At 34.8% G+C, this 16,181-nt stretch overlaps 1 protein-coding gene across 1 annotated transcript in view; it reads left to right on the forward strand.

Annotated features, from left to right (window-relative positions):
* LOC150100903 (programmed cell death protein 6-like) overlaps positions 1-16,181 on the forward strand; it is a 104,945-nt gene that overhangs the window by 28,038 nt on the left and 60,726 nt on the right. Inside the window, exon 4 of the mRNA XM_090401118.1 lies at positions 7,899-7,943. Coding sequence (XP_090257244.1) covers positions 7,899-7,943 — 45 coding nt within the window. The remainder of the gene's footprint in view (positions 1-7,898; positions 7,944-16,181) is intronic.

Raw genomic sequence — 16,181 nt, forward strand, 5'->3', positions numbered from 1 at the left:
TCCTGATGCTTTTTCTTCATTCCAGTCTGTATTACCATAATTGAAATTGCCCATAATGATCACCCTTTTCATATTAGCCAGACCAATTTGCCTAAACATTTCCTTCTCGCTGCCTTCCATATTATCAGGTCTATAGCAACATTCTACTAAACATTTCATCCTATCCATCTCCACACCATACTGCTTCAAAATCAGTCAATATTTGCTCCTTGCATCTCCACCTTAAATGTGCACAGCTACTCTTCCATCATCACTAACACGCCTCCCTTTTTTGCTTTGTCTGTCTTCGCAAAAGACTACATATCCTTCCATCTCTATTCCTGTCAGAATGTCATCCTTGTTCAACCATGTCACTTATACCAACAATTTTTGGGCAAACAAAATGCTACAATTTCATTCCCCTTGTTTTGAATACTTCTAGCATTTGTAAACATACACACTAGCTTTCTGTTTTTCTGTTTCTATAAGAAGTCCCACTAACCCCACTTCTCAGACATGAGTCCTCTACACCCTTCCCTGTCCATTCCTATCTATCATCACTGATATTACACCCTTCCGCAGACCTAAATGTCACCCCCACATCCTTGACTGTCAATCCTTTCTTGCACACTCACACATCTACTTCTGAAACCATCATCTACACTTTTAGACGGAACACAGAGTGGACAGTGTCTCCCTGTCCACTCTGTGTTCCGTTTCTCTTGTTCTCTTCACTTGCACCACTCACCTCTCCATTCACAAACTTGCCTTACTCTCCTGCTCTTCCACAACACCTCTTGCTTCCTCAGGTCTTACATTCTCTCTCTCTCTCTTGAAGCAAGTTTTCCAACTGACTCATTCAAATGCAGCCCATCTCTTTTATACAGCTCTATCCACACATTCACAAAACGAACTCCTTTCTCCTTACACAACTCTTCTAGTATACCATTCATAATCTTCGCTCGCCTTCTCAACTCATGATTATCATACCTGGGCAACACACTGACTAACTACCTTAACTGCTACACTGTTATCTTTCGCTCTCCTTAACAGCTTCATGATATCCCTCCTTACATTATTTTAGTTATCAGTCAAATCATTCATGCCAACTACCACTACCAATTCTTTTGCTTGTGTACTCTTATCCAATGCTTCAACCACCCTGCTCATTCTTTCTTCCAGAAAACAGACCTTGTGCACTTTTTCATTCATCACACCTATTATCATTGAATCTCTGTACATTGCTACTCTAAAATCATTTGATATTTCTTTCAAAACTTTTGTCCCATTCTTCCTCGCATTCCCATGTAAATCTGTAATTTTCATTAGTTCATTCCTTATACATTTAACCTCTTGCCTCATCTTTACCAATTTCACTTTCATATCTTCAGTTAGTTTTTCAGCGCCATTTATGCAGATTGCATTTTCACTACCTTGCACATCCACTCTCTTACTGATCACCACTGCTGGCACTCTTATAGCTTACCTCTGTTAATTCACCACCATCTATGCATGCTGACTTACCAATCAGCATTGCTAACTCATTGCCACTTTCACTTGCTATCTTACTGTTACTGCTCAGCTGTACCGTCAACTCCACTTACTCCCTACATCCATGATCTTTTGCCTACTACTGCTTACAAATTAAAGATGCCAAGATATTATATTCTTGGTTTAATCCTTTATCCAAGTGATCCAAGTGTGAGCAAACAAAGTTTGTGCGTGAAGTGACTTCATGACTGGGCTAACTTGTAGAGGCTAATGCTAATGACTTCATATCAATTGCCTTAGTATCCCTTGGGAAGAAATCTTCCCATAATGCATAGCATTATACATGTCCATAAGGATATGTGCATTGCATTATGGGATACTAAAGCAATTGATGTGAAATCATTAGCCTCTATATACAAGTAGCCCAGTCGTGAAGTTACTTCACACGCAAACGTTTTTTGCTTAAACTTGCACGAAGGATATAATTTCTTGGCATCTTTCATTTATAATATAATCAAGTGGAAAAACTTGCAACTGCTACTGCTTACATTCAGTGATATCTTATAGTCCATAAGTATGCTACACTTCTTACACACCCAATCTCTCTCTTCTATTTTCCCTCTCTATATAAATATCTTCAATCTCTCCCCAAGCATACTATACTGCATTCATGGCATCTCACCATTTTCAAAAAATCCAAGGCACTTGCATTCGTCTTTCATGCCATCTTATATTTCACTGCCATTTTACTCACGCTCAAAGCTGCACACAAGAAACACAAAGATGTTTACTAAATAAATGCAGAATTATAACTACACTGAAATCTGCCTACCAATCACAACTATCATTACAAAAATATTTAAATATTGGAAATTTTTTTATTCATTTATTTATATTCTAGTATATGTTGTGAATTCCTAAAGTTATTTAGTAATCATGTATAACCAACATATAAGCCTTTCTACAAGAATTCTACAAGAAAGAACAATATTTAAAAAACTAATTATTGCTAATGCCACACAAACAATTTAAAATTTTAAACTTATCTTTTCATGGCAATCTTGACGAACACATCTTTCTCTTTACCACCTAGTGGCTAATTTAACTTTTTTATTATCATTCCCCAACACTAGATTCTACCTTGGAACATCCCCCCCCATTCTCCCAATAGATCTAGACCTTAACCTCTTTTATGGGCCTGCTGTACTCCTATTTATGAAAATCTATTTTGTATGTTCTCATACCAGTTTGTCTGTTTTCAGGATTGAAGCCCAGATTTTTTTCTCCAATTGTTATGATTAACTGAACTTAAGATTTTTTTTCTTCCAGTTGCATTATCGAGAGACCCATGTTAGAAATTGTTAGGCAGCAGTTTTGTTTATGTATCCATTTGGGACTTTGTGATTGTTTCCATGTGAGTATTTTTGTACCAGTATTTAGAGGCAGCTTGAAGCAGTACTATGGCATAAAAATCTGCAAGGAAAGGATGTTCACAGTGCATGAGAATAGTCAAAGGGTATCTGAGCTGGAAACTAAGAAAATATTGTGGAGGATATACAGTGGAACCTCGGTTGTCGGACTTAATTCGTTCCCGAAGGCTGTTCGTAAACCGAATTGTTCGAAAACTGAAACCATTTTCTCATAAGAATTAATGTAAAATGGATTAATTTGTACCCGAACCACAGATGATTGTTTATTTAAATCTTTACAACAGTACTTCATGCATAAGATCATATACAAACATAATGAAAATGCATAAAATCTTACATAAAAAGAATAAACACAATAAATAGATAAAATAAAAACGAAAATTTAACTTTACTTTAACTATACATACGGAGGAGAGTTGATGGCGTAAGTGGAAGGAGGTAAGGGAAGTCCCCTTCCATAAAAAACATCAGGTTACTGTCCTTCTGGGTTTTTTTCTCTTTCTCTTTTCTGTCTCTTGGCACCACTCGACTCTGCAGGCCAAAACATGACATTTGTTTTTGCCTGCGTTTTAAAATGTTTCTGAAGTGAGACATGGCACTGTCATCGAAATAGTTTATGATGCGGTTTGCTACAGCTTTGCGAGGGTGATATCTTGTCACAAAACTTTGCACCTCATCCCATTTCACACACATTTCTTTGATCAAAGAACTAGGAACATCCTCAATCCCTTCCTCTGTGTCTGAAGACATTTCCTCAATCTCTGTCTTTTGCTGCTCCTTCTGAAGGTGTTCCAGTTCTTCCATGGTGAGCTCATTCCTGTGATCCTCCACATCAGCATTGTCAACTTCCAAATCCATGCTTTTGCCCAGAGACACAATATCATCGACAAGGGCTACATGCTCAGCCTCAATGTCTCTGTCTACACAGTCTGGCCACAATTTCCTCCAGGCCGAGTTCATTGTCCTGTAAGTCACTTGTGCCCAGGATTTGTCAAGGATACTTAAGCAGTGGAAGATGTTGAAGTGATTTTTCCAGAATTCTCTGAGTGTTAATTCTGTGTCAGAGGTCACTTCAAAACACCTTTGAAACAGTGCTTTGGTGTAGAGTTTCTTAAAGTTCGAAATGATCTGCTGGTCCATCGGCTGAATTAGAGAAGTTGTGTTAGGGAGTAGGAACTTCACTGTAATAAAATCAGACTCCTCCAAGCCTGGAGGGTAAGCAGGAGCATTGTCCATCACAAGAAGGCATACAATTGGCAAATTTTTTTCTTGAAGGTATTTTCTCACACTTGGGGCAAAGACTTCATTGATCCACTCAATAAACAATTGCCTGGTTACCCAAGCCCTACTATTAGCCCTCCACATAGGCAATTTACTTTTCATCATGTTATTTTTCTTAAACACCCTCGGATTCTCAGAGTGGCACATAAGCAATGGCTTGACCTTGAAGTCCCCACTTGCGTTTCCACATGCCAAAAGAGTCAGCCTGTCCTTCATTGGCTTGTGTCCTGGCAATGCTTTTTCCTCCTGAGTGATGTAGGTCCTCTTTGGCAATTTTTTCCAAAATAGGCTGGTTTCATCACAGTTGAACACTTGTTGGGTAAGAAAACCCTCAGCCTTTACATAGTCACTAAATTCTTGCACATATTTCTCAGCAGCTTCTTGGTTCGAACTCGCAGCCTCCCCATGTCTAACCACACTATGTATGCTGCTTCGCCTCTTAAATTTCTCGAACCACCCTCTACTAGCTTTGAATACATCAGTATCAGCACTTGTACCAGGGTTTTCCTTTAACAGGTCATCATGTAATCGCCTCGCTTTTTCACAAATTATAGCCTCAGAAACACTATCACCAGCTAACTGTTTCTCGTTTATCCAAATCAGCAACAATTTTTTCACTTCTTCAATCGTCTGTCATCTTTGTTTAGTAAGAACTTTCACTAATCTTGCAACATCAGCTCTCTTTATCGCCTCTTTATTTTTGAGTATTGTACATATCGTTGATTTTGCCATACCGAACTGCATAGCAAGATTCGAGACACGAACACCATTTTCATGTTTGGATATGATTTCTTTTTGCATCTCTATTATGGTTCTAACAACTTTTCTTTTCACTTTGCTGCTATCACTATTCTTCTGCAGCCCCATGTTTGCTTAATTAATAATAATTTATGAAAAAAAACAACAAAACACAAAGAAAATCAAGAAAACTCGCTGCAAATTCGAGCAGGTGTCTGCACTGAATGAAGACTATTGCGTAACTGACGCTTTCCCGCCTTACAGCTCAGCATGTGATTGCCGTTTGCCTTTTCGGGAACCGAAATTCTGTTCGGAAACTGGGGCGTTTTTTGTTAGGAAAATATGTTCTGGAACCGAATTGTTCAAGAACAGAGGCATTCGAGAACTGAATTTTCACTGTATAAGGAAAAAGGTGACCATCTAACTAATGAACATACAAGGATCAGGCAAGAAAGCCGACCAGCATAGTAAAGAAGGCAAAATCAGATAATAAGAAATTAGCTGAACAGTACAAAGGAAATCCTAAAGAGTTTTTTCATTATGTGGCAAGTAAGGAAGAATGACTATGGAAGGATAACTTTAATGAGTGCAGATGGTATAGAGGTAATGGAGGTAGATGAAATTCTTGAGCTATTGAGCGATAATTTTTCAAGGGTGTATCATCCAAGTGAAGATATTGTTATGACAGAGATGACAGGGACTGTTGTGAAAACAGAGGTTGATGAACTGCAGGTACTTAGAATATTGTAGAATCAGAATGCAAATACAGCTGTGAGATTAAATGGGATATCGGCTCATGTTTAATGAGAATGTGCAGGGGAACTGGCGATAACTTTCACTAGGCTGTTTAGTTTAAGTTTTTGGCAAAGTCCCAAGAATGTGGGAGGAAGGCAAAATAGTTCCTTTGTATAAAGGAGGATTATAGACCAAGCACTATCTCAGGAGTGGTGGTAAAAGTACTGGTAAAGCTGGTCAAAAAGAGAATTCAGGAATGGGTGAATATGAATACACAGAGGAAGGCAAAATAGTTCCTTTGTATAAAGGAGGATTATAGACCAATCACTATCTCAGGAGTGGTGGTAAAAGTACTAGAAAAGCTGGTCAAAAAGAGAATTCAGGAATGGGTGAATATGAATATGATACTCTGTGAGGTGCAGCATGACTTTGTGAAGGTTCGTCATACCTTAATAATCTAACTTTTTATAATACAATGACAACTGAGTCGGATAAATGGAATGGCTACATGATGATGATAGTGCTGGATTTTGCAAAGGCATTTAACAGGATATCACATGGAACTCCGTTGCTCAAATTGCAAGAAATGGGGAATGGATAAGAAACTGGTGATATGGATAAAAGGGTGGCTGCTGGACAGATATCAAAATGTAGTATATGGAGGAGCAGAATCCAGAAGACGGCAGGTGATTAGTGGTGTGCCACTTGGCTCTGTAATAATTGGACCATTGCTATTTAATTTGTACATGAATGATATAGGAAATAATTTGAAGTGAGATATTCAGTTGTTTGCTGATGATGCAAAGTTGGATAGAGTAATAGTTAATCAAGGTGATATAGAGAGTTTGCAAGATGATTTAAATAAACTGACAGTATGGGCGAAACATAATGGATATCAATTTAATGTGGAAAAGTGTCAAGTTATGCATTTTGGAATACAGAGATTACAAGCTGTGTATCACATTGAGGGAACTATACTCTAAACATTTGATGAAGCCAGGGATTTGGGGGTAGTAGATAGAGAGTTGAAGTTTTTTTTTTTTTTTTTTTTTTTTTTTTTTGGGTGGGAGAGGAGGAGACATATTGCTAAAGTAGCCAGGGTAGCTCACAGGATTACTTGGTTATTGAAGAACACACTAAGAAGGAGAGATAAGGGAGTTATAATTTCTCTTTATGAAACTTTAATATGTCCACATCTGGATTACTATGCTCAGGTCTTGTCACCTGGATTTCTTGGGGACGAGGATCCAGAAACGAGTGATCTGTAAAATGCTTCCTATGAGGATAGCTTGAGAGTTTGTTGATTGCAAAAGCTGGTCGATAGGTGAAAAGGAGGGGGGGGGGACATGATAGAAACATTTACATTACTTAAAGGCTTTTATAGGATTGACGAAATGTTTCAGCACTTGACTAGAGGAAGATGAGCAAGAGGGTATCCCTGGACGTTTGTAAGTTTGTATTCATTCAGTTGGAGACTGGTAAATGAATGGAATATGTTGTTCAAGTCAGTTGTGAGTGCTTTGTCTGTTAATGGTTTCAGAGAGAGTTTGATAGATAGTGTTGATAGTTTGGGCCTTCCACGATGAATCTTAGGATTCCATGGAGGTGCCTATGCAATAATAATAATGATAATTATCTAATCACCTTACTATATTTTCAGCAGTTTCTACCAAAGGCATCCGTATTGCCTTTTGTGTGTGTGTCTGCATTTTTGTTTGATGAAGGAAGGGAAGGATAAGAAAAATCTCCATCCTCACCCAAAACCAGCTGAGTTAGTGATGTTTACAAAATTCATCTAAAAATATAGAGGCAAAAAGCATCAATGTATGTTTTCTCAATATCAGCTTTTGTTTCAGTAGAAAGATTGATTCTCAAAACTCGAGTTTGGATCTCTATGCTATTTCAGATAGCAGAAAGAGTTGGCAAAGAACATATTGATGATGACATAAGCGATGATTGTTTCTCATTTTTTTCAGAAGAATGACTTATTGTATTCAATATTCTTTAAGAAATATTTGATGTTATATGTAACAGTAAAATGAAAACTATGGAAATCAGATAATTGAGTTTTGAGACATATTAAATTTCTAAAGTAATAATATTAACAAAATTTCCATGCATAAATGAAAAAGCAATTTACTTACAATTTTTTATTATAAGTAAATTAGCTATTAGCAACTTTTCTTTCCTTTTTTTATTTTAATCTGAGAAATGATTTCTAAAATACTTTCTTTCTTTCTCTAGGAACATGGGACCCTTTCAATTTAGAAACTATAAGGATGATGATTGGTATGTTATTTTATGTTATTCTATGCTTATTTATTATTTATATTATTATAATGGAAATGTTTCTATTATTAAAATAGAAACATTTCCATTTGCTTTTTATTGTTATATAAAATAGTGAAGTTAGTGAACTGAATCTAGGCTGATTTCTAGCTTTTTATAGATGATTTTTTGAATATTTTAACATTAAAATGCTAAAACATTTGATTTCTATAATGTTTGCTTATTGGAACTTTTAAAAATATGTGTATATTGGAAGCCAACCATAGTTTGCCACATCTTTACCTGTGTTGCTCAGTCACTTATGGATTATTCTGTAATACCCTGTATGTCATCCACCAGTGGACAATGTAGCACTCTTGTTGGTTTATTTAATAATGTGATTCACAACACAGAATGATAAGAAAATAATATTTATTAACTTATTAGCTGATATTTTGCTGATATTATATCCAGCATCTTCAGAGCACAAGAACAGTTTGTCACAGTACATGAAATAACAGCAGTTTGGTATAACAGTGGGACTGGTTGAAAAAAAAAAAAACATTGACAGCACAAGGAACTAAAGTCCTAATTGGCACTATCTGTTGTTGGATAAAGAGAGAGAGAGAAAAAAAGTATTATTTAGATCTTTAAATGACTGTCTCTCAGATTTTTGGTAAATTGATACAGATACAGCCCTACTTATTGAGGTTTGGAGTATGTTTTAAAGCTGCTACTGATTCTAAAAACAATCTCTGACTTATGACTTCTGTGTAGCACTTTTTTTTTTTTTTTTTTTCATCTGATTCTGTGTGAAGGGGGTATCCAAGGCATGGTCTACTAGATCCTACTGCCATAACAATAGTGCCAGATGTATTTTTATGTTCTTCAAGGTGGATGTCAACATTTCTTCCTGTCTGTCCATAGTAAGCCAGGTCACAAGAACAGGGCACTTCATATACTCCTAGATGTGATAAATAACAGTTTGTTCTTAGATTCTATCATAGCTATGGAGTTTAGTCATTATAGAATGGTCAAGCACAGATTTTTAATGTGGGATTATTTGAAGTGGGAATTAGAAACATTCATATTTTGTAATATATGGAAGTTTAATTGTGTTGATGTGTGATAGTTGAGTGGTATTGTGTTGGAGATCTAAAATAAATTAAATTTAAATCATAAATAAAACTTGAATTAAAAAAATTATTGTAATAGCCATGGAATTAATAAAGATTAGTTCTTGATAATGTCAAAGCATCTAAGATTATGAGCAAGTGTTTATCTTAAATGTTCTTCATGCTATGATTGGAATCAAACTCAGGTTTTATCAGTTAAAGGCATTTCTTTCTCAGTTAATATGCTGTTGATTCACCGTTTTATAGATACTAATGTGCATTTATTGAAAGAACAACCTTCCATTGGACAAAAACAGGTTTATACTGTGCATGTTCATGACATGTTCTGCTAATGAAAATGCATACTTTAAAACAGTACATAGTTGAATACCATTATTAGTTTTCTTTCAGTGAAATAATGTAATTGTTTTACTGAATGTAGAATATTTTGACTTCATACCATTATAGATGGTGATACTTGTTACAGAATTTCTTTGTATCCAGTAATGATTATTTACAAATAGAATTTTTCTTTGATATCTGCTCATAATGGATAATTAAGGTATTATATGAAATTACCATTATTTCAACACAATAAACATAAATTACTACTTTGTTTCTTTCACAATTCTCCTGATTGGTCAGCTATTTTGAAAATACAAAAAATTAAAAATATATTTTTGACTGTCCCAGAAAAATATTTAAAATTGCCAATTAATTATATATAAATAAAAAAACAATTAAAATACTTGAAAAAATTTTTTATAGTTGATCATTCCCAGTGAAGGTTACTTATTGTAACAGGATATTAATTCACTTCTTTTTGGTTCATTTTGAGTTTTTAATTCATTCCTTTTAGTTTATTTTTTCAAATACATCTATATTCAGGTAAAAACGTTCTTTCTAGTAATGATATTTTAATTTTTTTAAAAAATTAACATTTGACAAATTTTTTTAGGCCGGATACGAAACTCGGAGATCAAAATCTAATATGAAACTGAGAGATCGAAATCTAAGAGTTTCGAGATCCGAGTTTCGTATCTGGCTTTAAAATAATGAGGGATTTATTATCCCCTTAACTTAATTTACGCTGCCGGAAAAAAAATAGCCTCTTGGCTCTTTATCGTAGTAATAATATATGGGTACACCGTTTAGCAATTTGTATAGTAGGGGTATGTATGTTCGTTTCATTTAAACCTTGGTATTATCCAGGTCTACCTACTCACTGATGAGATCTCAATAAAGGTCGAAACCAATCTGGATAGTGACCTCTCCTCATAATGTAAAACAGTAATATATCTCCTAGGAGCTGCATTTTACATTATGAGAAAATATTAAGGATAGTGATGGAGCTTGCTCCACCTTTGCTCTGAGTTGCCCTAGTGTTGTACTACCCAGGTGTTGACTTACTCTTGGACTCGCCGATAGTTCTTCGGCATGAAACTCTTAGATTTCAATCTCCGAGTTTTGTATCCAGCTTTAAAATAATGAGGGATTTATTATCCCCTCAACTTAATTTACGCCGCCGGAAAAAATAGCCTCTTGGCTCTTTATCGTAACAATATACTGTATTCACTCGAATATAACTCACCCTCGCATATATCTTGCATCCCTGATTTTACTTTACGAAAGCAGAAATTAAAAAGTTTTGCATGTACCTCGCATATGAAAAAAGTTTATGACTTTAAGAAATACATAGCAAATGTTGTTATGGCAGTTTCATTTATTTTGGAATTCGGTTGAAGAGAATCAGCATTTCAATTCAACAATTGTCAGCTTGCCTTTGTTGTTGACTCATGCAGTCTTTTGTTAATACTGCACCAGTCATATGCGAGACTGGTGGTAGCGATAACAAATAGTGGGTTCTTGGTAAGTCATACCCATTCCTTCCATTCCTGAGCCGAGACTCAAGTGATACAAACATGTGAATCAGATAATTAGCTTTTCTTTTATGAACATTCTAGTTTTTAAAGTGCTAACGTTTTTGATTGTATGACAGTTGTAAAATTTTTCATGTAAAACACATGATTTTGTGTGTTTTTGATGAATTCGTACATCCCTTATTATTTTCTTTCCTTCAGCATGAATCTACTCTTCTTGGCACTCTGCCAGCTATAGTTTTCTCAACTGTGGGCACACTATACAGCCCAAATCCAATAGTAACAAGTCTCTTCAACTTTCCGTCTATCTATGGTATATACTAATACTATAGGTTGAACAACCTCTCTTGCATGGAATTACCATAACACACACACAAAGGATCATTTCAAACGTTGTACATGTATAGCCATTGAATGATGTAATAGTTTTCATCTTTATGTCATTTGTAAGCCAGATTGAGTAAAAACATAATGTTCATTTTCTGTTTCTGGTGTTTTTGTGTAGTGTTGTGTAGGGTAGAATAGCTTCTCATGAAGAGACCAGGGACTCCATGGAGGTATCATGTAATGATTATTATAATAATGTAGGAAGAATCTGCTCAGGTGAGATATTGCAATTTTACAGATAATTTTTCACATGTCGTGAAGTATCTGATCTTATGGAAAAGTATGAATGGCAAGTGCTTCCTCCTATACAGCCTTGGCACGAGCCCTCTAGACTGATATGTTCTCTAAATAAGCACTCATGCTAAATGCTTCATCACCATTGACAAGGTTTCTGCCTGAAGTGACCCCGACTTATCAATACATCAATGGGAATACAAGATTTATCCAGATAAGTTTTTTATATGTGTGATAATAACACTTGATCATCTGTAAACAATAATGTACTTATGTTATTATTATGTGAAATTTCTGCACATTAATTATTTAGGGTATTCCATTATATTCATATTTCATTTATGTATATTGAATAGTGTTGCTGATAAGGCACAACATTAAATAAAAATAAATTATGTTTAATTTATTTTTATTTCATTATGTAGTGTTTTTCTTGTATCAGACCCTTTATTTTTAGTACAGTGAGTTCACTGGATTAGTTATTGATTATACTTTTAGTAGTCTGTAAATAAAGATAGGTTTCTATATTAAATTCTTTCTATGAATACTTTTAAATAGAATTATTATTACATAGGTATCTCTTTGGAGTTTTGAAGACACATTGCAGGATGCTTGTACTAACCATTATTTATAGTGTCTATCATACTTCTTTTTAAACTCATATGCTGAAAACATTCACGATTGATTCTGGTAACTTATTCTATTCATTCATTTATTTATTGCTTTGACAAAAAACCTGATTTTCATGCTCTTGCTTATCACACTATTTCATGCCTTATCTTCTCTTCTCTCCTGTCATGTACTGAAAAATTTATTCACAATTCTTATAAAACTCCTTTAACCTCTTTATCCTGCAACCCAAACCTTCAGACTATTCATAGGGAACATTCCACAGATCATTCATGTCTTGATCACTCATCTTTGGATCCTCCCTATCACTTGCCCATCCATAAGAAATCCGGGTGACCAAGTCTGTACACAGTAGTCCAGATGTACTCTTATCAAAAGAATACAGAAGCTGTTGTAGGTTATCCTTTTTTAAATCCATCTTGATATTCTTATTTATCCACTATATTCTCTTAATTTTTCATTTAATATTTACTGTATATTTTATAACTACAATTTACATACAAAAATATATTTTATGGACATAAGACAGCCCATAAGATTAAGAATAACTAAGGCAGGTAATAAAGCTTAAGAGCATCTAAGCCTCACTGGATTTCATAGCATTATCGTTAACCTAATCCTGTATATTCATTTGTGGGTTTCTTTTATGTCTTTTCTAACATTGGGATCACTATGCTTGTCTTACCCTCTTAGTTCTGTATATATCCATTTTTATGTATTTTATCAAAACTTATTTCTGATGAAATCTATTCTAGAAAATTTATACAATTCAGAGTTTATTGTGTTGCAAAAATATCTTAATGGTATTTTTCTGTCAAAAGAACATTATTACGAGGGTTGTTTGAAAAGTTTGGTAAATTTCCAATACACAGCGACACAATTCATTCATTCATACCAGTGTCGGCACATGTCATCTTTCATGACCCCTGGCAAAATTTTAGCCATGTGCGACGCATAGTTCTCGTTTGGCAAACATTTAAAATGACCGTGTTCACATTTTTCATAAAAATGGAGAAAAATGAGTTTCGTGCAGTGATAAAACAGTTTTATCAAAGAAGTGGACAGCTGTGCAGATCAAAGCTGAGTTAGATGCAATTTATGGGGACTCTGCACCGGCATTAAAGACTTTTTTTTGGATAAATGAGTTTAAATGTGGTCGTAAGTCCATGGAAGATGAAGCACGATCCAGACGCCCAACTGAGGTCACTATGAAGGAAATGATTGGCAAAATCCATGGTATCATTGTGGAAGATTGCTGAGATTGTAGGCATCTCAACTGAATGGGTTTATAATATCCTGCAAGAAAAATTGCACATGAAAAAGCTGCATGCGTGATGGGTGCTGTGATTGTTGACTGTCGATCAAAAACACATGTGAAAAGACATTTCAATGCAGTGTTTGGTGATGTTTAATCGCAGTTTGTAGAATTTTTTGCATGGATTCATGATTGTAGATGAAACTTGGATCCACCACTACACATCTGAGTCCAAGCAGCAGTCGAAACAGTGAACAGTGCTGGTGAAAGAGCACCGAAAAAAGTGAAGACCATTTTGTCAGCTGAGAAGGTGATGGCCACTGTTTTTGGGATTCCCAAGGAATTATCATGATAGACTATTTGGAAAAGGGTAAGACAATAACAGGAGTCTATTATGCATCATTGCTGGACCGTTTAGAAAGAAGAACTGAAGAAAAAACGGCCAAGATTGGCACACAAAAAAGTGCTCTTAAATCAAGACAATGCACCATCCCACACATTGGTCATCGCAATGGCAAAATTGCACTAATTGAGGTTCGAATTGGTTCCGCATCCACTGTATTCTCCGGACTTGGCCCCATGTGACAACTTCTTGTTCCCAAACTTAAAAATTTGGCTCAGTGGGAAAAATTTTCTTCGAACGAGGATGTCATCATGGGTGTCAATGACTATTTTGTACAATTTGACAAATCCTACTTTTTAGATGGGGTAAAAAAAATTGGAAACTTGCTTGACCAAATGTGTAGACCTCGATTGAGACTGTTGAGAAATAACAGTAATTTTTTCCAAACAAATGTGTTTAACTTATTTTTTTTTGCCAAACTTTTCAAACAACCCTCGTAGATGGTTTTGCTTTACTATGAATATCTTGTAGATCTCATTTGCTGTATTAGTGCCTGCGTGCACGTGTCTTAGTCTTACGTTCCCATGAAGATGGTAATGGGACGTTTGCCGAAATATAGGAAGTATATATTAAAGTTTATTTTAAGTTATGTTCCAGTTTACATTGTGAATTCCTTAAGTAATTTAATAATTAATAATCTACTTGCATTTAATGAACATATTTCTCTGTAATTTCCATATCATTTCTGTCTCCTTTGTTAAATACTGATATAACCTTGGCTTTTGACCAGTGTGATGGAACCTCACATTTCTTCCAATAGTTATTTATTAATTTTAAGAATCTGTGATATACATATTCTCCTCCATATTTCCAAAGCTCTGTATTTATGCCATCTAATCCGGTTGATTTTCTCTTTTTTGATACTTTTATTGCTCCTTTTAGTTCTTCAGTTTTATTGGTTCTATATCAGTACTGATTTCTTCATCATTATTTTCATTTAATATATTTAGGTCATACCATAAATCCTTATAACGTTCTGTCCATTATTTCTCTTGTATTATATTGATTTATACCGTCTCTTTCTTCATTGTTTATTAATATTTTGTAGGCTTTGTCTTGTCTTCCATGTATGTCTTCTTTTATTTTATTAATAAATCTGTCCCAAGAATCTTGGTGAGCTTTCTGTGCTATGGTTTTAGCTATATTTCTTCTGTTTCTTTTATGTGTTTTTGAAGGAGTGATTTGTATGCCATTTGTTTTTCTTTCACTGCATTGTTTTTTTCTTTTTAATATTTAATTTTCTTTCCAAGTACTTCAGAGGCTGCTTTATGAATTAGCTTGGTTAGCTGGCCTAGTTGGCCGAATGGATAGCGTATCTGCTCTCCAGACGAAAGGCTGTGGGTTTGAATCCCGCTGTGGGCATGGATGTTTGTGATTGTCTGTGGAAATATCAATGCTGGTCAGCAGTAGATGGCATTAGTGTAGTTGCAGTCAATTGGTGATTGAATGGTGGAGACGGAGTTGTAAAGCAAGGAGTTGTAAAGTGTCTTCCCTCGATGAGTAGGTGTCTAATTTTTTTTAATTTTTTTAACATTAACATTTTATTTATCATCTTACAGAGCATTTACATATATACACATATTTAGATATATATTTTTTACAGTGAATTTCTTACACATTTTTCCATTTTTTGCATTCTAAAATGTGTTAATAATAGTTACTATGGATGGTAATTTATAGTTTGCAATTGGATAAGGTTACATTTTTTTAACAGCATTTATAGTATTAACAGTGAGTTATATATTTTACAATTTTTGCTTTTTAATGTTTTTAACTGCTGTAACTACAGCACTTCAATGTAATAAATAATTCTTTTTTTTCCCTTTCTGTTGGTCTCAGTTGAGATGTAATGTCTCAGCTTGCATCCTCGAAGCTTTTTAATGAGCTTATCCGAGGATGACACCAGTTAGATATATGTTATTTTATTTTTATTGATTTGATTTCTGTGTTGGAAGTAGACTGATGTTTGGGAGGTCAAATGAATGATCTGAAAGGTCTGATCAAAGTAAAATTGCTGGTTTGTTCTGGTATCATTGCATCTGTCTTGGTGGTTCACATTCATTTTTATTGTGGTCTTCTTTTTGAACTAATTAGGAGACTTTTTTTTTTTTTTTTTTTTTTTCACTGTGGCAGCCTTTCTCTTCTGAGCTTTTTATTTGTATCGGTTTTGAAGTTTGTGACTTCCTCAAGAATATCTTGGCATTTCTGATCCACAAAAATTGGTATTTTTTTTCTGTTTTGCTTTTTTTTGAATGGTGTTAAATATTCGGATAGGAAGATTGGTGTGTTGTTTTGCAATGTATTCAAGTCCTTGGCAACGGGTTTTTTCTGTCTGCTGGCTTTTATGAGATTGTC

Source organism: Typopeltis vanoorti, chromosome 12, assembly GCF_054136105.1.
Source record: "Typopeltis vanoorti isolate ZY-2024b chromosome 12, IOZ_Tvanoo_1.0, whole genome shotgun sequence".
Lineage (NCBI taxonomy): Eukaryota > Metazoa > Arthropoda > Arachnida > Uropygi > Thelyphonidae > Typopeltis > Typopeltis vanoorti.